This window comes from Melopsittacus undulatus, chromosome 4, assembly GCF_012275295.1.
Source record: "Melopsittacus undulatus isolate bMelUnd1 chromosome 4, bMelUnd1.mat.Z, whole genome shotgun sequence".
Lineage (NCBI taxonomy): Eukaryota > Metazoa > Chordata > Aves > Psittaciformes > Psittaculidae > Melopsittacus > Melopsittacus undulatus.
In genome coordinates this window covers 49,593,846-49,620,825 of record NC_047530.1, presented here as the reverse complement: position 1 = coordinate 49,620,825, position 26,980 = coordinate 49,593,846, and the positions used below count along the sequence as shown (strand labels likewise).

General features: G+C 40.5%; 1 protein-coding gene across 9 annotated transcripts in view; it reads right to left on the bottom strand.

Annotated features, from left to right (window-relative positions):
- The window catches only part of TSPAN4 (tetraspanin 4), a 459,690-nt gene that overhangs the window by 75,932 nt on the left and 356,778 nt on the right, over positions 1-26,980 (bottom strand). For all 9 annotated transcript variants that reach the window (XR_004080581.2, XM_031049021.2, XM_031049020.2 and 6 more), the window contains one exon: positions 4,480-4,671. Coding sequence is in view for 8 of the 9 variants with exons in the window: in XM_031049021.2 (XP_030904881.2) it covers positions 4,480-4,671 (192 nt within the window). In the remaining variant the exon portion in view is untranslated. The remainder of the gene's footprint in view (positions 1-4,479; positions 4,672-26,980) is intronic.

Here is a 26,980-nt window from a genome sequence, read left to right as displayed (position 1 = left end):
ACCACATTCTCATGCGCTTTCTGGCAGCTTCTCTGAATGTCCTGTTTCCCACTTCACTGAAGGTAACGTTGCAGTTAGGCTGATCTGTTCAGATGGGACAGGCTGCAGTGGAGCTCATGGAAACCAGCTAATTGTGCCAATTAGGCACTTTTGACAATATAAAAACTTGAGAACTAACTTTGCTTTGGGATATTTACTTATCATTTGTACATAATACATATGATTAAAGAAATAAAAATTATCATTCCTATTACAGAAACATGCATTAAATACTTCTTAAAGGACAGGAGAGCTAGGCATGTCCTGCTGCAATGAGAGAAAGATCATAAAGGCACTGAGTAGAGATTTAGACAATTTGGGCTTGCTTCATAGCTCTCCCACAATCTCCCAGGCAACCTATGCAAGGCACTTAGTTTCACATTGCTGCAGCTCCCCATCTGCCTAATGAGGATAATAATACTTTCCATTTGTCTTATCTATTTAGATGACAAGCTCTACTGGTCAGGGACCTCCTCTTACCAGGAATTTTATACAGAACAAGCATCCTGATCTCATGGGCTGCCTGAAGGGGATACTGTAATACAGATAATAAATAACATAGACCCTTGTGATCTAACATCTAGAACCAAGATCTTTAATCTGCACTATCCATGGAATAACAACCTTTTTCAGTGCAAGCAGACAAATACAGATCTCTGCTAAATATGCACGAAAGGCAGATAATTCAGACAATTTAGCTCCTCAAACACAGATGTTAAGCAACTAACCTAAAAGACAATGTTTACACAGACACTTAAGATCAGCTTATGGTCAACATTTGAGCATGAAAGAGAAAAAAGAACTTAATAAGGCATAAATTTCTTTAGCATAGAGCAATGGCATGTGCACATGTACATACAGCATCTGCCTAAAGGCAGTACTATGATCAAGTTGGTGTAACTGGTTGTGCTTGAGTGGTAAAGCCAGCTGGTGCCTCATCTTCTGCAAGGAGCTGCCCTCAGCTAAAATGCACATGCATTACAATGGAGTTAAGAGCACTCAAGCTGTATGTTTTGCTAAAATTCACAAAGATGACTGATACAGCTAACAGCTTTGATGGGCAGTAGAACTATAACACTTTTGCAATGGGGAATAGGACAAAAATAGATTAATAATTTTCTTTCAAGACAGCCTATAGAGATATGCAGTACAGCTAGATAATCCTGCAATGCAGGATCAAATACCTATGGAAAAAAATCAGTGGAAGTCCATAAACTAACTTTCTCAAGTCAGACTCTTAGATTATGACCTCTGTCACCTGCTCAGGACAGTGACCCAACCCACCAGAACAAAGCTGCCATTTTGAGCTTTGTAGCAGTTGAGCTTGTAGCAGAGGGACCTCTGATAAACAATCTTGAGCAACAAGAATAGCAGAAATGTCAAAGGAATCTTCCTGAAGCAAGAAAGAATTGTTTGCCCACTTCACTCATCAATTTGCATCCACATTCAGATGCAAGATTATATACTCCAGGTTGTACACTTACTTCAAGAAATGCTAGTTGCTCTGATTTACCTAGAGAAATCTAATGACAGAAAAGTTTATCTACTTCCATGCTGTAACAAATAAGAATCATTGCAAACATCTATTCTCTGCTCACCAAGATCTTAGAATGACAGTTGCACAACACGCTCCATTCTCCATATTTTTGCAGAATGCACAGGATGGTTGAGGTTTCCTTTTACATTTTTTTCCACTATATTTTAGATTTTCATATTACTCTATTCCTCTGAAGAAAGAGAAATAGGAATGTGCCTGTTTCTTGAGAGATTAATGAGGCATTGTCCCCTGACTATACATTGTCATTGAGTAAAGAATATCTACCAGCTCCTTAGCCTGTGGACACAAGGTAAGTTCTTTCAAGTCAGTAAAAAAGCTTTTAAGCTAAGCTCTCTATTCAGAGAGTTAATCTGGATCACTCCTGACAACTGCACACAGCTGTGCAAACACCTCATTTACAAATTAAACTTTACTTCTGCTTTTGTCCTCCTTTCTCCATCTGTCCTCTGCTACTTGAAACACTTCATCCACCCTCTTTTCTTTCAAAAGTTTTTGGCAAATGCCTGAGATAAGCAATTATTATCATTGACACCTAACATCACAGCAGCCTTATGCACAGCTTACAAAACACAATACTAATATCATATGTGGAGAACACAAAGTTACAGGATCAGAGTCTTATCTGCTCTGCAACCTAGTGTATGAAATACAAATAGATTAAAATGTCTCTGATACTGCTCATTTCTCATTCACTCAAGCAGACCCCTTAGGACATCTCATCTCTTATCACATCATTGAGCAGTAGCACTATTTGTAAAGCAAGACCATCAAAAACATCCTCTAATGCAGGTGGATTGAGCTAAGAGTTCTTCCTGCTCTGCTCCCTCCCAGTCCATTTTAGGATTCCTGTGATGCTACATGCCTCCTGCAATACCTCCATTGTCTTCCTCCAAACCATCTATCCCAGTAACAGCAGCACAGCAGCACATCCTCTCAACTACATCCTTCTCCAACATGTAACTGCTACATCCTTTCCTCTTTCTTCTGCTTTTAGGATACAGAACAAGTGATGCTCCTAATGCATGGGAAATTTGTCTTTCCAGGTCTTGCAGGTCTAAAGACTACTGCCAACCCATCATTACAATGGCATGCATTACAGGAGATAACAGCAAGTGGAGTTTCCAAATTGTCCTTAGTTAAACTAGGCATGTCCATGTGGTCCATATGCTTATAATGCTGTGTCTTCAAGGAGACCTTAAGGGCATTATAAGCAGAGCATGAATTTGGATTCCTTTGCATCATTTAACTTGAACCATCAATCACAGTCTTTAAATCATGCACTGAAGGGCATGAGATTAGTCCTTACACTGTGCATTGAAGGGCATTACATTCTAGTATTGTGCAGTATGTGTTATGTGGAGCAATAAACACAAACATTTGCATTGCCTAAAGGATGCCCCGGGTATACTGAGGTTGGCTGAGTATATTCACCCTAGCTGCAGCAATGACAGCTGATCAAGGGAGAATTTGCCCTTGCCCAAATGAGTGATGAGGGCCAACAAACCATACGATATAAAAGGCTGAAACTCTTCCAGTACGAAGGACTGACTTCCAGATCCTGACCTGACCCTGACATATAAGAATATGCCATTCATCGCTGGCCACACCTGAGCTGGGACTTCAATCACAAAAGCACAAACCAGGTGATTAATTTTGCATGTGTAAGCTATACCATTAGACTCAGCACCCTGTGGACTCTTGCTACATTGGCATTGAAGCTGGAATGCAGTAATTACATCTGGTCAACCAGACACTTCCTACACAAAGTGGGTATTTATAAGACCGTTAAAATTGTCAAAGGCTTTTAGCTTCAGCCTTCCCAGTGTAAACTTCTTCTCAAAAAATTGCCTTTATTTCAAATTATGTTGTTTATTTTAGTTTCAAGCCACCTACCTGGCACATAAATAGCCTACATATTAGCCTACGCAGACTAGTCCTGACTTTGACTGGTTGAAAATCAGCAGAAACAACTGCAGGGGTCTACAGAGAGTCCTCTTTTTACAGGGCGAATTTTTCCTGGGAGCTGTGTGCCTCAACTCATTCTGTGGTTCCCAGGGGAGCAAAATGAATGTGTGAAGCACAGTGAGGAACAGCCTTTTACAAAGCAATCACCAGCCCACCAAACTAAATCCCAGCTTCACTTCACTCTGAGGTTTGCTGAACCTCAAGGTGAAATCCTGGAGTTGAGCAGCAAGATCACCTCACTTCCTGGTCTTCAGCTGAACAGGACCCAAAATATACAAACAGCAACTATAGAAGGCATCCACTACTCAAAGTCAGCTCTGAGTGGCATCAAATGACATTTTGATAAAGTACACCAGGGATATGGCTCAAGCTTCTGTTAAAACTTGAACAGCAGGAGCCTTATTAATCTTTGGTTTCACAGCAGTCTCCTTCTGCTGGCACCTTTACTTCCTGACATCTCAGTCTTCTGAGAGTTAATGATTGGTAAAACGAGCATGCCAAATCTGAAGGACTTTATCTCCAATTTAAACCCAAATCAACTGAAGACTTCAGATCATCAGTACCTCCAGGGTACACATTTGGAGTACCAAAGTTGAGTAAAAGATAATTCAAGGGTACACTGCAAAAGATGTCTACATAGACCCCTCCCTCTTCACTGAAGAGTTCATGGAAACCCACACCACCACTAACCATTCTATTCTTGCAGGTCTCATCCTCCAAGGGCAAGTTGAAAGCATGGTTAGGAATGATCTAGCAGCTCCTTAAAGCTATTAAAGACCTATTCAAACATAACTGACATCTCATCCATGTCAAGCAGGCAACTTCTATTGAAATACAGGACACTGTGACATGCACTGTGAATAGCACCAGAACCTTAAGACAAAAACACTGCAATGGCATAGTGGCTTAATACTCACACTCAGCAGGAGGCACTTGTTTTCTTTGATGGCACCTATGCAACCCACGAAGCCAATGATCATGACAAATGTCCCTGTGACAATCAGTAGGTTGGCAGCTGACAGGGATGGGAAAGAAGAAGAGAGGGTGGCAAAATTCCCTTGGGTAACAGCCAGCCAGATGCCTACTCCAAGGATTCCACAGCCTCCTAACTGGGAAAAGAAAAAGAAACAAAGAAATTGCATTATTGTATCCAAGCAACCCCAGATATTCATCCATATCAATATGGCAGCAGTCACACTTAATAGAAAATAAACTCTCCCTATGGCACATTCAGTAGGGAAAACACACAAAGGAGAAATAGAAAAAAAAAAGTCATAGAGGGGGAACTCATCAGTAACACTCAAGAAAGAGACACAAATTTCCCAAATTGAAGACACAGCTTCAAATATCAGGTCTTTCTCTCTAGGGAAAAAGCAGAAAATCCCCAAAAGGAGAAATTCCCAAAGAGTCAAGATCCCAAAGGGACTGAAAAAAAAATCCATATTCTATATCAGTACCTCAGAGAGATGCTCAGTGAAGCTCTTGTGATGCCCTGCTCTTCCCATCTAATACATTTTCTCCCACCCCTGGCACAAGCCATAAACAAATCTTGTCAGAGTATCCCCTGGTAGGACACCTCACACCTCTTTCTTAGTTTCTGTCCAAGGTCTAGCCTCCCTCGGAAGCAAAAGAGCATTTAAGTGTAAAGGGGCAGGGAAGGAAGGAGTATCCTCCTGTAGGAAAAAACCCCAAAGATGATGTTTACTCCTAATGTGGCCACTAGTTTGGCAATTCAATCCTCAGAAGGAGACTTGACTGGTTTTAGAAAGGTTTAGAGCAGTCATACAGGCTCCCCAGGCACAGAGCAAGGAGAAGGGAGGATGCCAGTGCAGGCAGCAGCCACCAGTAACCCATAAAATTTGCAATTATTATATACACAAAGAACTTTTAAAAAACGCAAACATTTATGAGCATGCTGCTTATAATTGCGAGAAAGCCTGCAGAATTGTAACAATCTGAGTAAAGCTGAGCAATTAAATAGAATTAAACCAAAGGGGATTTTGCATTATTATACAGTCACAGCAGAGCATCACTTAGGTTTCTTTCTTTCTTGCTCTCCCTTTAAAATAACCAATTTTTATTGAGTTTTATAATTGGACTTTATTATCCAAATCAATTAAAGGCTAGGAAAGAAACTGTGTTCATAGAGTAGTAAGCTAGACATAGAAGCATATCAATTAACTGTCTGCATAAAGTGGATGAACATAAGGCAGCTCATGAACTAGGGTAGGAAAAAGATAGAGCTAATCCTGGGGCAGAGCTAAGCCTCAGAAATGAAACAGAAGAGAAACACAAAAGCCAAAGCAATTTATTGTACTAATTGCTAAGGTTGTCTCTGCATGCCACTGAATTCCCCCTCAATAAGGACAATAAAGGCAGCTGTGTCTCAAGGCAGGACTCCTCACCCCAGCTGCAAACCAGTCTATTAGTTCAGAACTAAAGAATGCAACAAAACCTCACTGAAATGTACCTCAGCTGCAACAATCTATGTGTCTCCACTGAGAGAAGGTAGATTCCAGTGCACAGGGACTCAAATCATCTCATTCAGCAGCCTTTTCACATACAGGCATCCCATATCACCATATTCACCCTTTAGCATAGTACCGTCTATAAACACTACAGAGGGACAGTCTATTCTCTGGCCATATACACTGGAAATAGCTCCCCTCTATGCCCACTTATGGACCATGATCTGAAACATGACTGAAGAATAACCAGGGGAGAGAAGAAGGAAGAACACTAGGGGCAGATAATCCACAGAAAATCATTTAGGGTAACTGAGGGGGTACAAACAAAAGTTATCAAGATGGCCCAAGGAAAAATGTTAAAGAAAAAAAAAAAAAAAAAAGGAAAGGGAACAAATTCCTTAAAATGGAATAAAACTCTCAAGGTCCATTGAACTACAGAATAGCATCAAAGGAGAGGTGCAAGACACCCAAGTCAAAACCAAACTGGTCAAAGTGCTGACATACAGTCAGCACTAAATTGTACATTTACACATACATAGACATATAATTGCACAATAGACATACATAGCACTAAACTGGCAGAATGGGATTGGACAGCACAACTGCACTTCTGCCACTGCAGCCTGGTGGATGTTCTGCCTCAAAGCCACAGGCAGTGAGGCCGCACAAATGGGCCAGTTAAGTCTAATGAGGGCACGTGCCCAGTGGCAGCAGAAATATCACCTTGCAATATGTTTAGCTATTATCTTTAGTTCTTCGTTCTGAAGCAATTCAACAGCACCAATAAAAGACAGCTTATTTCATCACCTTTTGTGCTCCCCATGTTGCTACACTGCTTTGAGTGATAGTGACACCTACAACTATAATTCCTATTATAGAAGGTGGGTCTCGCCAAGGACACTGCTGTGTTCAATAAAGGCAAAACCTGCTTGCCTGCTCCTCCATTGCCCATTAAATTCTTTATGAAGTACAATGCATAATGCTTGAGACATCACTGCAGTTAGGACATTTGACTCCAGCGTCTTCTCCCTCCAAAGTAATTCTTGTCTGCTGAAACTGGGAGTTCACGAGTAGCACAAAACATCACAAAGCCAGGGGACGGTTCATTCAAAACACTGTGACTGTGACCATACCCATTTAGATCAGGGCTGAATATTTCAGGTCAGCTGGTCAGCAGGAGTATCTCACTACATTGCCCTTAATTCAGAGATAATCTAATGTACGTCAGGCTCTCCAGCAGCTCATTATCTTCCTGTTTTTGAAGAGCTAGTGCACAGCTCTTCCTTAGGTTGATTAACCAAATCCTGAAATGCACAAAGGGATTCTCTGAGCATGAAATCATCCAACTGAAACTTGATTTCACAAAGTGCTGCTTAGGAAACGTCAGCACACACTACTGAGGGCTGTTCCACCTTAGTACAGCCCTGTTTCTTTTCCCACAGCAGAACACCCCTTCATGGTTCTTGATTAAAGTCACTGAACAGTCACACCAGGCCCTGGGAACCACAGGCTACCCTTAACTCTAGTCTAAACTGCTCCTTAAGGCCCCCTTTCTGCCAAGGGGTGAAGCACATCTGTAAGTCTCTGTCCAATGCCCATTATAATACTCAGGCTAAGGAAAAGCTTAAAGGAACCAAGACCCACCAAGAGAGCCATAGGAGCATTTCCAACTACAGCAGAATATTTTCTCTCCCCAAACATTACAAAATTTCAGTCCTCCTCCCACCCCTGCAGAACTGAACAGCAGAGTTAATTCCCAGCCTAATGTGATCCCTCTGATCCCTGTACATTTATTTATTTTGCATCAGAGCAAAACAAAAATGTCATAGTTGGTTCTGTGCTGCCTATCTGTTTTAATTTCTTCATCTTGCTATGTAAGGAGCTGTTAAGTTACAGATAATTTTACTTAGTTATTTATGATGTTCCCTTTTCCCCACTTTTTCTCTCCCTACCCCATCCCCAACCCTGAAGTCCCTGTTTGTGCCAAACAGTCAGAAGCAGAGTGATGAGATGACAAGTCTTGACAGCTTTCAGGGCTTGCTGAGATGTGAAATTAAACAAAATCAAAACCATTAACAGGGCTACTCTTGACAATTTGGGGGCTTATGTACGAACAATGAGGCTGTCATGATTAAAAGAGAAAACATGAAACCAAAAACATGAGCAAGAAAGTCTGCAGCTTGAATCTCATCTACTGACAGTAAGATATGAGTCTGTATTTACTCCATGTGGTGAGTGCAGGGTTGACTTCTTAAAAGCAAAAACCAAATCCTTCTCAACGATGTCAGGCTACTGACAACAGCTTTTTTTTTTTATTATTCCCTTGGGAATTGTTTAACACATTATTTGTCTAACTGCTCATAATAATCCCCACTCCTGCAGGCAAGGCAGCTCTTGTCACAGTCTGAAACAAAATGTGGCTTCTAATGTTTGTTTTTTTTAATAAGAAATGTTGCATTTTTGGTAAAAACTTTCATTCTAAGGTCAAAATAGGGGGGCATCAGAAAGGATAGTATCGTAGCCCTAAGACTTAAGAGATTTAAGTGTCTGCTCCAGGACAGAACTCGGTGCAAATCTCAAATATGCCCGAGTTGTGAAATAGTGAGTACAGACACACAAGTAGTGGGTTCTTTGCAAACACTGGACTTCACAATTGATTGCTGAAAGAGTATTTTATTCTGCTCAAGATAAATTTCTCATAGGCACTTATAGAGCAGAGTCAAGGATTAAAGCAGGTGGTTTACCCTAAAAGCATAGATTCAGTCTGTATCTCCTTCCTCAAGGGATATGCAGACACATGTGCACTCGCTCTCTTGGCACGAAAGCTGCCTATGGAATTAGATCCCCCAAATTGTTCTAATGGGCTAGAAAATAAATTATTCAAACTTCAGTGTATACATTTAGAATTGATCTTACAGTATGGTAAACAAAGTAATCCCAAACAGCCCTAGATATATGCGTGTTGTTGGAGAAAATTATTCTGAAGTTACAGCTATGCACTTAAAATACTGCAGGAGAAATTGCCTCATTGTTCATGATAACGGTATTGGTGTCTTTAAGTGGGTTTTTATTGGTTTTATTACACAGAAAATGCATCTAATTGAGGCTTCTCAGATTGCATCTGATTAGGATCTACACATCATACTTCCTCTCTTAGATAAAAAAAATATACTGATAAAAGAATCCAAGTGGAAAGTATGACCAGTTGTTTTGTAGTTAAACTAACTCACTTGAGGGTTTTTCTCCTCAGCCTCCACATATTTCAACCAGGAGGGCTTTCTCAATCCCACCTGCTATTCAGTTACTCCTGTATGAATATGCTTCCTCCTCTAACTATGGGGTAAGAGTATACAATGGAAAATCAACATCCCAGCATTAATAATAGCGATGTGAACAGCATCCAGCAGATGTTCTTGTAATGTAAGGCATACTTAAATTGCTGTTCCTTTCAGCTGGACATACAGAAGAGGTGAAAATGGAATGCATACATGCCCTGACAGAATCAAATGAATCAAGGAACTTACATAGAAAAATCAGAGACGTGTGCTAATGCAGAGACTGCAGCACTCTATGCAAGCATATACAAAAAAATGCAAACAACCTGTTGGTGTAGCTGTTGCCTATCTTGGAAGAAGGAGCAGCCACTTCTGGAAAACACCTTCAAGCCAGCAGTTCATGGCCTTCAGACTATCGAAGACCCTGTAGGCATCCAGCTGTACTACACAACCACTAGCAACTACCAACACACAGGATGACTGAATATGCAGATGGTGTCCCACCACATGGATGGACAATGTAGCAGAGCTCATGTGACATATACTAGTGGTATCACCTCAGGGTAGCACAAGCTACATTTCTCCTGCTAGTCAGAGGTCTGAAATTTAACAAATATGGGATGGTATATGGAAATCTAGCAAATATAAGATGATACAAAATTTAATCCCTGTGTGCCTTGATTTTGCAAGTTAAATGGAGTAGTAAATGCATAACTGACACATATTTCTACCCTTAGTGTACGGAGGCTCTAGAGCTCTGCAGTGCAGAGCTAAAGGATACACACAATCTCATACATCTTATCCAAAGTGGCCATGATCTGAGCTTTGTCCTTCTAGCAACAATTTAAAAAGAAACAGGAAAAAATACTTGAAAACAGAACAATTAGTAGGGACTACATTCCTAAGAGTGAAGAAACTGGAACAGTAACAGTGCAGAAATGCCAGAGTGAGATGGAAAAGGTGAATAAAAGATTATTATTCATTTTTCTTAAGATAAAAAAAGCTAGAGGTTATTTGGTCTGCAGGCTGAAAACCAATAAAAGCAAGTACTTTTTCACAAAGCATTTAATTAAGTTCTGGAATCCATTGCCACAGAGTTTTGTGGATGTCAAAATAAAAGCAGGTTCAAAAAAAAAAAAAAAAAGGAAAATAATTACAGAAATCAAAGGTATCCAGCATCTATGAAAAATGATATTTTGCATGCAGACCTTCAGGGGAAGACCTTAAACCATTAACTGGAGCACCTGGCAAAAATCTCTCCTTTTTTCTTATATTGTCTCTAAGCACCCCCAAGCAAACATGACCAAAACCAGGATACTAAGCTAGATTAAACTTTTTCAATATTATGAACATTTCTATGTTCTCCTTATGTCATCCTCTTCCCCTCCCTTCTTTTACTGTTCACTTACAGTTTGATTTTTTATTTTCTTTTTTTTATTTTTTGCTTGCTTGCTTTGCTTGGCATCAGCCTATTTTCAGAAGACACGGCTACAGATACAGAAAACAGGGCTAAGTTCCTGCTTTCTCCTTACCTACATACCATATTCTTGGTTTTGTATCAACGAATGCATAACTTATTTCAACCTCAAATTTAGAAATCTGTTCATTCATCAAATTAAGAAATACAAAATGTTCATCAAATATAGAAACAAATTCAAAATGTTTTTCTCTCCCTCAGATCCACTGGACCTATAAAAGTTGTATTTCTTTTCCAATGGGCATACGGATCCTATCCAGACTTGCTAACCTTTACATACTCAGTCCAGTAGATCTTCTGCATTTTGATATAGGCTAGTTGCAGGAAAATCCTAAAACTTATGCTCACATGTAACAGACTCTTGCGTTACTTATGAGGATATCTCCCCTGCAGCTCTTTGCATACATGCATTTCCTTTTTCTTTCTAGTGCTGCCTTCTGTTCTTGCAGTTATTGCCCAGGATGTCAGTGTTGTTTATGAAAATTTGGCAGCTGCCAGCAAATTGTCAGCTGCCATCACTCCAGAGCACTTGAACTGTCTCATCATTTGCATAGAAAAATCAATGAGAATTGGGCTTACGTATCTTCAAATTATTGTAAAGTCTCCCTGATTTCCCACTCTAGGGACTAAGCAGCCTTTAAATATTGGTTGACTGCAAGCATATCCTTTTCACCCGATAGTCAATCCACACACCTTTAGTACTCTGACAGCCAGCCTGGCTGACTCTTCACAGTCCCCTGAAGAAGTCTTTTCAGAGAAGTACAAATAAGGGCAGAAAAGTCTCCAATCTATCCCATCTTGGGATAGACCCCAAAAGTCTATTGAGGCTCGGGATTTCAACAGTAAGGCACAACACGAAGCATGCACAAAAGGAGGTGGTGGGTGGGGAGAGGCAGGAGGGTGGAGAAAAGAAACCCAAACAAGCTTGCAGTCTGCAAAGCCTCTCTGTAAAAGGGAACAACTCAGGAAATCCCTTTCTTACCTAATTCAGATTGGCTCAGTAGCATTGCTTCTCAAGCAGACAGGTCTGGTCCCAACTCCTAGTAAGTGCTAGCTCCACCCAGTAGACAGACATTATCCCACATACCAGATGCTGCTCTACTCCCAGACTCAATGCTTTTCTTTAGAACAGCATTTACTCACTCTGCTATGTTCTCTCAAGACAAAATTTTATTTTGTTCTGAAGTCATTTAATTCCACTTTTGAACTCTTTTACTAACATCTCCAGGACTTACGGGAAACTGCCTTAAAAGAGTGCAACTGAGTAAAGCACAAAGCATTTCAAATGCCAATATCCTCAGCATTGCATATAAGCAGTTAAAAATTAAAAACTCTATGAAACTAGTTTTTGGCCTTGCTATTCCGTATTTTTTTCATTTTGCTTAAAAATTAGTTTCAAAGACAAAAATCTCATCTTGCAATATGGGCTGTTATGTAAACGAGCAGCAAACATTTCCAAGAGCTGCAGGCCTACATTCCCCTCCATATCAGCCAGCATGACTGATCAGTCACCATCCTCATCAACAACAGCCAAGGATCTAGCCTAAGTGTCATACTGCTGCTGAATTTGCAGCAGTAAGGTCAAAACGTACCCCAGAAGAAGCTATGTAAATATCTGTCAGGATTTAAAAGAACTATTGTCTTGTATTTGGTGACTGAATTAAGGCTAAAGGGCCCCAGAGGAGAAGATTAACATCCTCTGACCAGGGACATATATCTAATTAGCGAGAAACTGGCAAAATAAAGGAAGACTGTTGCCCTCAGATGATGCACGGCTACAAGAGGACAAAAACAATAGAGATATTCTTCCTCAAACAACCCCTGGAGACCCTCTGAGATCCCTGCAGAAGACTTTTGGTTGCTCAGCACAATGTCCCACACAGGCACAGAGAATTTTGATTGTTCAGCACACTGAATATGTACAATGTAGACAGAATAACTGCATTAGTTAAGTGGAGCTTTGTAACTTGTGTACAAGTACCGGAAGAAGGATCCTGGTAGGTGTGCCTGATCTGTGGAAATGCACCACTGAGCACCCTGCGCAGAATAAACAATGTCTCCTTTCTAAAAGGAGGGTGTTGTGAGAGTTTGCTTTCAAGCAGGCAACAATATTAAACTTATGACTTGATTAACATGCTGTCTCTCTACAAGCACTGTTTTGTCAGAGTTTCAACACAGTGTACAGTACTCAACATGATTTCAAAGTAGACACGATGTGCCATCTTCCACAAGCCTGAACTTGGTATCCTGCATGACAGGCAAGCAACTATTAACGCACACAGGTAGCTGCGAGTTACAACTCTAACCCATGTTCTGCCTGCCAGCGTGACATCTTGGGATTCATACCCCCACTGCCCTCTAACTGCACTGTAGTCTTGTCACAGGTTGGCAGAAACACACTTCAATAGCTCATTTTGCTGCTTTCCATCCTTTTAGATGCTTCTCTCCTATACATACACTGGTTTAGGATATTTCACCCAGTGCACGAGCCTGACAAATACCAAGAGCATTTTTATCAGGCAAGGAAAGTCTACAAACAGGACTTCGGAGCTGTATGTGGGCAAAGAAATAACACAAGAAGGGCATTATTTTCTATAGTGTCAATAACAGAAACATAAAATGCTGCTATTTCAGTTGCACTGGTGAGGATTGAGCCTCAAGAGCTTAAGCCTTAAGAAATACATTATTCTTTGCCAGCTGAGCTCCATCACTACACTGCAGTCTCATACAACTCAAGTAAATTTGAGGACAATTGAAGATGTCAAAAAAACAGAGCACCATGCTGACACCCTGCTAATGGAAAAGAGAATAAAAAGTCATTCAGTTAATTCCTGCTGGTTTATGAGTAGCATTCTCCTATGTGCTTGCTCCTCTAAATCATAGTTATCTATCAACTACAGTTACAAAAGAACAGAACTACTTTATCAGTTAATACACCCAATCTAAAAGTGATGTTTTCCTTTCACGGGCCAGAAATTCATTGAAACACTTAAACTACTGCTCAATTGCATCCTTATCTAGCAAAGCATTTAAAGCATGTGCTTAACTGCTGCCAACTTTAATTAGCCACTTCTGTAGTGCACTTAATTGTCCCATACTGCAAAGTCATATCGCTGAGGATGCAAAAACTTGCAGAAATAGAACAGGTGAGATGACCTATTATGGCAGCATTGCTGATAAAAGATTAAACATGATCACAGAATGCTAAAAAACTGTTATTATCAGTTTCACAAGCATCTAATTTGGACACTTGCCTAAACTCTAATTCAAATTAAGGATTATGAGCAAAGCACTGAGTTAATGACAACTCACTGAAATACAGAGCAAATGCATGAGCTGAGTTAGAAGAGGGCAAGGGATGAATACATGACAACAAAAAATAGTATGTCTCTTTTTAGGTTCTAGTTTTAACTGCTGCCAAATTGAAATGTTAAAGGTTTTTCATCTGCTCCTCAAATGTAATTTCTAAAACCACCTGGGATGAATGTAATGAAATCGATAGAGTTGCAAAGAGGAATACACGCATGAGGTCCAGAATCAGAATCCATCAAATGAAGTTACATCTTTTAACAAAGAAGCAGAAATTAAAGAAAGACGGGTGTGCTCTGGAGTCCCTGCTCTGTCCCACCCATAAAATAATGCACAACTTTTTTAATGACTTTGTAGCATAAACTGGGAAGAGACCAGGTCTGGAGCTCTAGATGCAATTTTAGTCACTTGTTACGTATATAGCATTAAATACTGAAAACAACAGGAGCAAATAAAATGGTAAAGTTTGGTCTTTTACATAACACAAAACCTGTAATTTCTGTAAAGGAGATTGTTGATGAATTTTACCTAAACCACTTGGTGAGATGCTGAGAGAAGCCGAGGATAAGGAGCATCAAATAATGACTCCAGGTGCCATGACACAGTTCCCTGGTTTACCCCAGATATCTTCCATTGGATAAAATCCAGATTATTTGGAGTCTTTACCACTTTTCTCTCTGCTAGAGACACTAGTGGGCTTAGAGTAAGAGGCAGTGAAATAATAAGATGACAGAGGTCATATAAGAAACAAAGAAAAATAATCAGGGTTTTTAAGGATCTATAAAGATGACAGAGGATATTTTTTCTATTTCATTCTACTCAGTTTTTGAAACGTGCTAACAGGCACAGTCTGCAGGAAAGATATAACGAAAAACATTTCTGTATTGCATATTTAATCCATCCATAGAGCTATATAGATAGCACAAAGCTGGTTGCTATAGAAACATCCATAGTGAACATAGATACTATAGTTGAAATGCAAAATTAGTTGTGTATCTAAAAGAGAAAATTGCTGATACTGTGAAAAAAAATGGCAACAGCTAAAACTGTTCTCTTACTTCACAAAAGCTTTCAAAAAATAAGTCTTGACTATATAAACAAATACTTGATTCAATACTCTGAACAAAGAATCTCCTGCAACGTACACTGGCAGAAGCTGAACTTAATTCTGGAAGTTGAATCAGATCACAAAGAGTCTCTGATTACATTCCTGGAACTGGGGGCAGGTGGCTTTTACCAATGTGTTTGGCTTTTCACTTCCTGAGGTTGATTTTAAGTGTCCTTCCCACACGTCTCAAATTGTGCTGATGTATCCCACTGTGATTACAGTTAATTTTCCTTATGGAGACCTTTCAAAGAGAAATTTGTTTTCTTTGCAAATGCATGGTCTACATGATATAATAAGTCTTTTCCAATTCCTCCAGTAGCAATGCCACTATGGCACATTTTGCCCTTCCACTCACCTTTCTGAAGTTCACTCAGCAGCCAGTAATGATTAACAGTGTTGACCTATGGTCACCATCAAATATTGCTCTTACACCTGTCAGCTGACAGCAGAGGCCTGGAGGTGGGTGTCTGGGAACATCAGTAACACAGTGACACTCCCTTCCCTCAGTCCCACATAGAGTCTGTGCCTGCGACCTGCTCTTTCTGACCAGGTGCTGGCAATACCTAAGGACAGACAAACCTCCCATATCACAGGAAGTGCCTTCCCACTGTTCTCCAAGTCCCATCTGAAAAAGCACAGGATTCTCAGGCTTATTCCTGGCATGCCCAACTCTCCTTGAGGAGCCCAAGCCCTGCTCAGGGATTAAGCCCATCCACAGCAGGCACAGGAAGGTTTTGGGAAGCAGCAAGACTTTTATGCAATACCTCAGCTCCCAGAAAGCTGTGGGGCATGACTCCAACACAAGCCACCTATCAGAATGAATCACAGGCATGAAAACCTTCTAATTGATATTAAGAGGCTTCTTCATATTCATGCTTCCAGTAAAGCTAAAGACGCATTCCAGTTCATATCATAACAACACTACAGCATCAATGAATGGAAGTAACATAAGGTATGAGGTTAGTGTTGCGAATAAAACAAACTGGAAACAACTGGAGTACAAGGTGGGAGTGCTGAGGCCTCACAGATGAAAGAAAATTGAGCAATGCAAGACTGGTTCAGATTGCTCCACACAATTTCCCACCTTCTCTCTTTATTTTCCCTCACCACCACCAGCCTCTCTGGCACATTTCACCTGTTACCCTCCAGGATGCAACTTAACCCCCTGACTTCCAGAAGAGTTCACATGCAAAATGAACACTCACTGTCTTAGTGCTCTTTCCTGAATTAAAACAAACCAACAAACACCAAAACCAACTGGGGTATTTGAGATGCAAATGCAAACATAGCTCCATGGGATAGAGCTAAGGGTAGCAGCAATAGCTATACTAATAACAAAATGTGATTAAAATGCAGAGAGACCTTCCTTTTCTGAGGTTTAGGTTCCCACAGAGATGGAGAGAATGACCGAACTTGTACACCACAACTGGTTTTTAATGAAAAGTCTTTTTTAAACAGTCCCATCAATAAGTGGCTCACATGGTCGTAGGAAGGGTTTCGACCACATTCAGTATCGATCTCCTGATCAATAACAGACTTTTGAGCAATAATTGCACACTCATAACAAGCAGCCTCCCATAACAAAGCTCATCTTCTTTCACTGAACACCATCAGAAAGCTGAGGAAAATGCATCCTGAATCTTTTATGGATTCTTTTTAATGGATTGTTAATAATATTTGTACAGGCAAGCAAAGTGTTTACTACCATCTCAATTGCCTAAAATACCATGCAAGCAGTCCCATAACACAGTGTTATGACTGGAATAGCATCTCTCACTTCAGTAGTTCAAATGCCTTGTCAAAAACCCTGTACTAATTGGGTGGGAGTACAAAAGAAAGCAAAGATTATTCCCTTGTTTTATGTTAGCAATTTTTAATGATTGTTTATTTATATTAGGCTTTGCTATGCAATAGCACATCTGAGGCTTTTCGGCACTCCTACTTGTTCTATTTCTATATGATTGCCTGTATCCCAAGCTACTTCCAAGCATGGGCAGTGTGCCATCAGTAATGAATGCCACCTCAAATAATCTTTTTTTTCTGTGCTAGTTATCCCCAAAGGAAACACTACAGTCTTTTCTTATCACCAACCAAATATCTGCTTTGGAAGCATTTCAGATGCTTTGGAATAAACACATTTAGTTAAACAGACCTGTGATCAGCAGCTTCATTGCAATGTACAGATAGGAGAGCCCACAGAATCCCTTGCTTTCACATTGTACTTTGCTTTTTCTGTTTCCTAGATCTATCGAAATGAGTGCAAAGACTATGAAGTAAAAATGAGTAGAAACATTCCCATTGGGACTGTACAAACAACATGCTTACCCTAAGGGCTACCTATAAGTACCACTCCGGTCATATAAGTAGTGTTGAAACTTCTGAATTGCAGAAGATTTTGGGACTAAACTCCATGCGCTTTTGTCAAATGCTGCAGGATACAACACAGAAGGATTGCAAATATTCTGATTTCAGGTCTATATGACTAGCTTTTAGACATCTAAGATGGGGTTCAGGTCACCTACCTACAGATGTCAGTGCTATTAGTGATGTCTAGAAATCAGTGTGTCTCATCATAGTCCAAGCCTGCATTTGGTTGGCTGAATAACTCTCTAGACATCATTAATGGCATTGACTAGAATTTCCCTGACCACAACAGTAGCTCAGACGCCTAGAGTTTGAGCAACCCAGATCCCAGATCAAATCCGTCTGCCCAAACTCTCCTTCCTTTGTCACTGGAAAGAAACAGGAATCTTCAAAGGTCACTTCTAGCATATGCATACAGGACAAATCACCCTTTGGAAAACCTGCTCCATGCAGCAATTGTAGGTTAGCCAGAGCAAAGAGCACAGACTTAAAAATTAAATCCCCCCCTCACCTAAAAAGACAGAAAAGATGATCCTCTCTCCGAATGTCAGGTCATGAAACTTCCTAATCCTTCCTGAGGTAATTTGGAAATTAACTTATCTCCCCTTACTAATTAAAATTACATACTGGTTTTTTTTCTTCATGATAAAAACATGCTGTTGCATACATATTAACCCCCCCATGAGTACAAATACACACAGAAAGCATGAAGAATCAAATTATCTCAGTTTAGACAGTCCCTTACAGTCAATACTCATGGAAAGCATTCAGCTACACTGATGTTTCTTGCACTGCCCAGTGCATGTATTGCTTAGTTGCTCTTAATAAAGGAGTATGACTGACACAAATTTATAGTTTTTTTATTACTTTGCCTCTTATGTTATAAATTCATGAAACGGTTGTATTTTATTGCATTTTTGTGTTTGTCAGTTTTATTTACACACTCTCTTGCTATAAGAGGGGAAAAAGCTTTTGGGATTCTGGAGATCCTCAATCATTCTGTACTGAGGCCTGAAATGAGATGGAAACAAAGACTTCTGGCTCATCTAAAAATAAACTGTCATCTCAAAAGCTTTCTCAGCACAACTTTCCATCATAAAGCACTGCTACATAAATATGGCTTTATAAATTATATATCTTAAGTCTTTGCATGCTCACAGCAGTTTACCAATAAATGTTCTGCAATACCTGCTAAAAAAATCCCAGACATAAAATCATTGCCAATATGATGATAAATTATTACAGCTTAATAACAGTCAAGCTGACAAAGCTAAAATGTCCACAGGGTGTATTGCAATTCAAATGCCACAGGTGGAAAAATAAAAAGCTTTCAAATATAAATGTTACAGCCTTCAGCAAAGAAAGGAAATCCAGAGAATAGCCTTGTGACATCAAGCTGTCTACTAATTCTAGAATGTCCCCCAAAACAAAATGGTAGAATTTAATGCAAATTTAACAGGCAAGAGAATAAATAAGCTTCAGGACACACTGTTGCAACGTGTCTCTGCTGGGTGGGACAGGTCTGACTAGAGAACAAAATCAGAGAGAGACATGAAAGTGGGATAGAAAGGGAAGTAAAACTTTAAGAAGCATAACTTTATCTAAACAAGAAAAAGAGGATATTTTGGATAGTGAACCATAGTCTTGGGTTAACTATAGAATTAGCTTCTATATATAGCAAATTGGAAGGTGGCAACAGGACTTTCAGTAAGAAATCTCCCAGGTTCAGGTCAGACCAAAAATCATACTTGTTAAACGAGGGAAAACTTTTATTTAATAACTCATATGAGGTCTCTTACTGTCTGCAGCTGTACTGTAGAGAACCTGCTTATAATTAATGACCTGAGGCACTTAAAGCTAAATTACTGATTTCAAATTATAAATGAACAGCTCAGTAACAAAAAAGTGTCTCAAGATGATTTCAGCTGTCTCCGTTCCCCTTCCATTAACCATTTAACAGGCAAAACACAATCAAAGGGCAGAAAGGTCTCATTTTTGGAGCCTGTCTTTAACAGCTCATCTTCAGATGATGAAGTGAATCCCCAGGAGGCATTCACTTCAGTATTTATTCTGGCATTTCAGTCCCAGCATGGTGTCTTGCTCTTCCAAGGGCAAGTGAGCTTTGCCTGTCCAGTAACAGCAATGCTTAGTGGTTAGCCTAGAATGATGAGATCTGACTTGGCATGTGGCACTTCCCAAGAACTACTCTAATACAGTGGGCTTTTGCCTGGACAAAACCAACAACAATAAAAGCATTCAATTTTCAGTCCACCTCCTCTCTTTGCCATGGCTCTCTAAGGGTGTGACCGGCCATTAGTAGATGCTCTGTCACAAGAGGGAAAGAGACATATCAAAACTATACAGCTGAAATATTGTAAGGCAGGAAAGCATAGCAGGATGAATGAGATTCCTCAAATGAAAGCTGAATGATAAAGCAGAGAAAGATGAAGGAAAATCCTTTGTGTAAATAGCCTATTCTCCTTAACTAGTTCCCTCCAGACTCAGAAATTTAGACGAATGTTCCCTTTCCATCCTTGACATTCATTGTGAGATATGCTATCTCCACAATTTTTTGTTATTCTACAGGAGCTCTGCATTCGTTCCTAATTTGAAGACCTTCTGTGTTTACTGGACCAAAACTCCTTTCTGCTCAATGACTGTGGTCTACCAATTTGCTTATGGAAGGTGAATGAAAGAATTGATGAGGGAAGGGTATACCAATGGCATTGCATTAAGTAAGGCAAGGGTTGGCATGGCATCTCCAGAGGGTGGAAAACTTAATGGGAACATTTGTACTGTTCCTGGGAGCACAGAGGGCTCAGGAACTTATATGAAATGTTTGTACACAAACACACAAACTCTAAGAAACATACAAGAGGAACTGGAAGCGCTGGTCAGCTCCCAGAGCTACAATATCATTCATATTAGTGAGACACGCTGGAATGAGTCCCATGGTTAAAGGGCAGGGATAAAGGACTACAGGCTGTTCAGGAAAGATAGGCACAGCAGGTGAGGGAAATGTGTCCCACTGTAAGAAAGGGAGAGATTTGATTATATAACCCTTACAGTTAGTGATGATGTGGTTGAAAGCCTCTGGGTAAGGACTAGGGGGATGGAAAATAAAGGAGATGCTATAATGGGTGCCTGCTACCCACTGCCTAGCCAGGATGTAAGCACTGATGAGTTATTTTATAGGCAATTAGGAGAAATTTCTGGATTGGTAGCCCTAGTTCCTATGGGAAATTTCAACTTCCCAGACATCAACTAGGAACATCATTCTGCTGCGCCAAGCAGGTCTTGGAAATACTTGAAGTTAACAGGAGTTAAGTTCTTGTCACAGGTATTCAGTGAACCAACTAGGAAAGATGCCCTCCTAGACTTGATGTTTGTGAATAGAGGACTCCTGGGGGACATGATGGTAGGTGGCTTTCTTGGCCACAGTGATCATGAAATGGTTGAGTTTAAATTTTTCAGTGTAATGAGAAAAAAGAATAGCTATCCTGGAATTCAGGAAAGCAAACTTTAAGCTATTTAGGGCGGTATTCAGCAGAGTACCCTGGGAATCTACTTTTGAGGGCTTAAGAGCTCACGACTACTGGTTAGTCTTTAAGAATCACTTTTTAGAAGCCCAGGAGCAGGCAATTCCACTATGTTGTAAAACAAACAAGTGAGGCAGAAGAACAGTTTGGCTGAACAAGGAACTCCTTGAGGAGCTCAAGAGGAAAAAGAAATTGTATGATGTGTGGAATGCAACGTCAATCTTTGCAGGAAGTGTACAGAGGAAGTTCATGTATGCAGGGAGAAGGCACAAAAGGCCAAAGCTCAATTAGAGTTGAAATTGGCCAGTTTTGATTCAGATAACAAGAAGGCCTTTTTCAAATATGTTAATAGCAAGGGGAGGTCTAAAGAAAAGAACTGACCAATACTTGTTGAAGATGATCCTCTGACTAATAGGGATGAAGAAAAAATGGAAGCATTCAATTAATTTTTTGCCTCAATCTTTAATAACACTGATTGATCTTGGCCTGTCTCGTCCTCTGAGTCAGAAACCATAAGCATAGAACAGTGACTTTCCATTTGTAGACACTGAAATGGTAAGGAACCAGCTGTATCAGCTTCATGTTCACAAGTTCATGGGGTATGACAGGATTCATCCCAGAGTTCTGAAGGAGCTAGCAGATGTTATAGCAGAACATCTCTTGACCATCTGTGAAAGGTTTTGGGAGTCTGGAGAGGTCCCTTCTGGCTGGAAGCTAGACAGTATTATTCCAATCTACAAAAAGGGTGTGAGAGAAGATACAGGGAACTACAGATCTGTTAGTCTAACCTCTGTCCCTTCCAACTGAAATAGTCTGTTCAAAACTCAGAAAAACTATTTGCATGCTTGGTAGGGAAAAACAACAGAAAAACAAACAAAAAAAGACCACAGAAAAAAAAAAACCAGAAAAAAACCCCCAGAAATAAAACAATCCCCCTCCCCCCCCAAACCAGCTTCAATGTTTCCAGACTAGGTAAATGAACATGAGACTAGAAGGCATTTCCCATTTACACACTGTGGGCTTTTGCCACCCAAGCTATTGGATACTACACATCCAATTATATGCCATGAATAGATCTGGAATTCATCTTTCCACTTTACTTGCACAGTCTCCAAGACAAACACACCTGCTAACAGCCTTCTTATCTATCTTGTCCACATCACAACTGTTGGTGAAATATATTCTCTACACAGCTGTTGACATGCTGCTCTCTCTCTTCCAGTTCAGGTACATTAACTCTGAGTGACCATGTGGGATGCATGGCCTCATTTTTCAGTAATTACCTCTCCTCCCATCAGAAAACACTTCCCTCAAATACCACTTGCATCATCTATACCATTTGAGCTGTTCTATGCTGGATCTCAACAGATGATGGAAAAGGAAACAGTCTGTGTGCCAGTGCAGATCAATTTGCTGAAAACATGAAATTTAAGTGAATGTCTTTTTGTTGTTCTGGTGTAAGGGAATAAAATGTGCTTAAGGTAGAAGGACATACAGTAACAAAGAAAGCAGGGGCTTAGAAGGAGAAGAGTCAGAAGAAAGCTCTTTAGGAAGAGGCAGCTTTCTCGGCCTTCCCTTCACTGCAGCAGCACAGCAAGAGCTGATGAAAAGATGATGTCACTGTGCCCCTTTATTTTAAGAGAAAAGTCGCTATTGGCAAGCTGCTGTCTGGGTAATTGCTTCCTTCTTGGTCTGATGAATCTGAGATTTGTTGTCAGCCTTCCAGGAGCAGTGAAAATCTCATCCATTTTATCCATTTTATCTGGATGAAATGGCCATGGGATTTGCTCAGTTGGGTAGCATTAGTGTGAATGATTATGAGGAGGTGCTAAAGCACCACCAAGACGTACATGGCACTACCAGGGCTGTGTATTAGTCCCCTCTAACAAAAGCTACTTTTTATAAGGAATAATTATCTCTAGTTGTAATGTTTAATAGCTATGGCTAGCACAAGCAACTAGAGCTAGTTTCTGAATAAATAAATATTCCCATCAGGACCTTGCAGGAGCTGTGATCAGAGTATAACACCATTTTCAGCAAGCTTAATCCTATGTCAGCCAACTCTCTTCAGACTTTCTAATACAAAATATCATCCTGCTCTCCCAAGCCCAAGAAGAGCAGAATCAAGCTTACCTGACAGCTCTGTAAGTACAATTATGTGTGTTTGACATGCTTGCACAAACTCATGCATTAGAACAGGCAGAGTAGAAGAGATTTTTGAGAGAAAGCAGAAACAGCTTGCTCTGAGTGAGACCCTTTTCAGAATTGACTTCCCAGTCATTGCTCCCATTGAAAGAAGTTCTTGTTTGGTAGAGGTCTGGTTTTGCCATGCTTGCTTTCACTCAGTACAGAAGTCCAAGCAAAGGCTTGAGGGCAATATAACATTTTTCAGACTGAAGAGGAAACCCCCTGGCTCAGGCAGGAATCCCACTGTCTTTTTTACTCTGAATAGATTCAGTGTCAGGTCCTTCCTTTTTAAACCAATACAATCCAAGGCAAAGAACACAGTGAGCCTGCAACATCCCCAAACTCCAGTGATGCTTGGCACTTAGCATCCTGAACACACTTCAGGGCTTTCCCCTAAAAGAGCTTTTGAAAAGTAGTACTTTCAGCTTCCTGCTAAATTGACAAAACGAGCATACCATTACCTTAAAGCCAGCTAGAAATAGGAAATTAACTCTGACAAAGGGGACAAGAGGCTTACAGCAAGACTTCTACGTCTCCTACCCAAGAGTGGCTCTCAGAAAGCCAGGCTTATTACAGACACAATCGACTCAATAAAACTTTGCTATAGGGCAAGAAAACCAACAGCAGAGAAATAATTCCTCTCTGCAAAGCATCTGCTTGCTGACTTTATTGCTGTTGCCAACTCAAACTGCAGAATTAAATAGTGGCAATATTTGTATGAAAAGGAGAAATGTTCAGCATTACCAATGAGAAATGGTTCTTCTCTCTTTACATCACTCCCTTATTGCTCTCCTTTGTAAAATGAATCCTCTGAGTCTCTAGCAGGAAAAGAGACCAACATTTCTCCAGGTGCTTCTCAAAGTACTGACATATATAACAGCTCTGCACAGAAGTTAAGGCAGAAGCATTTTGATCTGGGGTTAAATGGTTGCCAAACCCTTTTGCAAACCCCAGGCATCGCCTTTTGCAAAGCATGGCCACAGGGAACCAGGAAGCAGTCCCAGCTCTGCAGCTGGAGTGCTGATCTGAGGGTGCTTCTTGCCTGTCCCCAGGCCTTAAGGTTATTATCCTGAGCTGCTTTACAATACTGTTCTGCTGCATCCTGTGCAATATCCAGCCCAACCATTAAATTGTATCTCCACAAATGCTCACTACAGTCTGTTCCTGATGGCATTGGCTAGAGGAAAGCTCCTGCTTGGGGGCCACAGTGGCTTACCACCACCTGTCCCACATCAAACAGATTGATGCAAGGGCAGCCAAAGTCCTTCTGGCATAGACTGGGAGAAAAATATCAGCCAGGCAGCACATAGAGGGAGTCTGTAGTAATTTCAGTCTCATCTGGCCCATCTGAGACAGTTCAACAGGTTCATCTCCGCAGAAGTGATTTCTGTGCTTTGCTGAATGGGCACAGCGAGAGAGAAGAAACATTTACACATAATGCTCTACACCAATACATGCCATCTACCTTTGTGAGGGCAGAGCTTTTTTTACAAGTGTTCTATTCACAGCTAAATTCCACACGTGTTGCTCATGCCTTCTGCTCACACGGTGTCTTCTCTGGACCAACTGCAGATGAGGAATTTGTGAAAGACTTTTTGCACCTACACACTCTGTTCCCTACTCAGGTTTAGTGAAAAGCTGCTGTCCACAGTTCAGTTGTAGCAGTCATTTTTCTCCTTAGTAGCTGGTGCAGTGCTGCATTTTTTACTTTAGTCTGAAAGCAATGCTGGTAACACACCAATGGTTTTAGTTGTTGCTTAGTAGTGCTTATTCTGAGCAAGGACTTTTCAGTCTCATGCTCTGCCAGTGAGGAGGGGCACAAGAAACTGGGAGGAAGCAGAGACAGGACACCTGACTCAAACTAGCCAAAGGGGTATTCCATACCACAGCACATCATGCCCAGTATATAAAATGGGAGTAGTTACCCAGAAGGGCTAGATGACTGCTTGTGTCAGGCTGGGTATCGATCAGTGGGTGGTGAGAAATTGTATTGTGCATCTGTTGGGTTTTTTCTTCCCCTGTTAGTTTTATATTCTCTCCCCTTATTATTTCCCTTATCATTATTATTACTGGTGGTAGCAGCAGTGATCTGTGTTATAACTTAGTTACTTGACTGTTCTTTTCTGAACCTGTGGGAGTTACATTCTTTCAATTCTCCTCCCCATCCTGCTGGGATTGGGGGGAAGAGAGGGAGGAGAGAACGAGCAGCTGTGCGGTTCTGAGTTACTGGCTGGGAATAACCACGACAGCTGCCAGGGGGGTGGTATTAATATATATACAGACCACAAGGTTTAGAGCTCACTAGGTAGGACTTTGATCAATGAAATGCATCTTTCCTGGGTCTGCAGCTGCTTTATAATGGGTGACAGGATTTGAACATGCCCAGGAAAGTTTATCTAATCCTAATCTGCTACCAGTGGTCTCTGTTATTTGTGTTATAATGGAGTATACTTGCAGTTGGGCAGAGCAGATGAGAAAGAAACTAGTTTATGTCTGTCTGGGCTGCAAAATGGATCAGATAAAACTACAGCAATAGCACAGGGGTTAAGGGAAAGGAAAAATAATTGCTATAGTAGAAAAAAATAGAACAAGGTGCCTGCCCTCATACATGCTTACTCACATGCACATGATACATAACGCGTACTTCTAATGGGCTACTCACAGCCAAATCTCTGATGTAAAGTATTCTCATTGTCTAAAAGCATGAGTCACATGACAGCCACATCCAGCTCCTCCAAAACAGCACAGACCCACAGACTTCTAAGAAGCTATGCAAACAAGCAGAATCTTTTCCCATATGCTATAACTCCCCCTTCCACCCAGTGCGTAAGAAACAGTGGCCAGTAACATAGAAAACCAAAATACAGGTACCTTAACTGTCTCCAATTAAAAGAAGTATTGACAATTCTATACAACTCACTAACTTTCTGCACATAGGCCAGAAACAAGTGAGTAGAGCATTTGCATTGAGATCACTGGTTTAGAAAATGTGGTCAACTCATACAATCGCACTCCGTAAATGAGAAGAGCCTGGAACAGCAAGAGAGTCTCCTCAATGCTCTCCAGGGGGAGGAGCAGCAGCAGCATGAAGTGTAATGAAGCTAAAATAATGGAATCCCTTTTTTTGTTTTTAAATTCCACTTTCTGAGTTTGTTCATGAATTATATCAATCCAGAACAGGGGCCCAGTTTATAATGCTGGGTGTAAAAGCAACAGCGAGGTTGGCTCTTAAAGTTTTGTATGAGTATGAAGCATACAGCTGTTCTCTGTCTTTTCTCACATTATCTTCCCTTGCTGTTTCAAAGCAAGTGTGAAAAACTGACACACATATGAATAGTCTATCTCAGCTGACTAGACAGAGGAAGTATGAAAACCCCTTTCTGATGCTTTCCACCAATTATGTCTCTAACTGAATGACCAAATTACAAGGGAAGGAAAGGAAGAAAAGGCAACATTGCCACTTTCAGGACCCTTTTGTATCACACTGCAAAACCTTGTAGCAGAGGCCTTAGCTTTGACTGGCATAACAATAGTGATAAATGTACAGAAATTCTGACTGTAAAATTTTATTACTGAGATTAAACACATTATTTTTAATGAGGGATGATAAGAGCTCACTTTTTTGTGCAGGTGCATGTCCTTCTTACCCAATGAAATACTCCCTGCCCTCTTGTTGGTCATGAGTCATTCC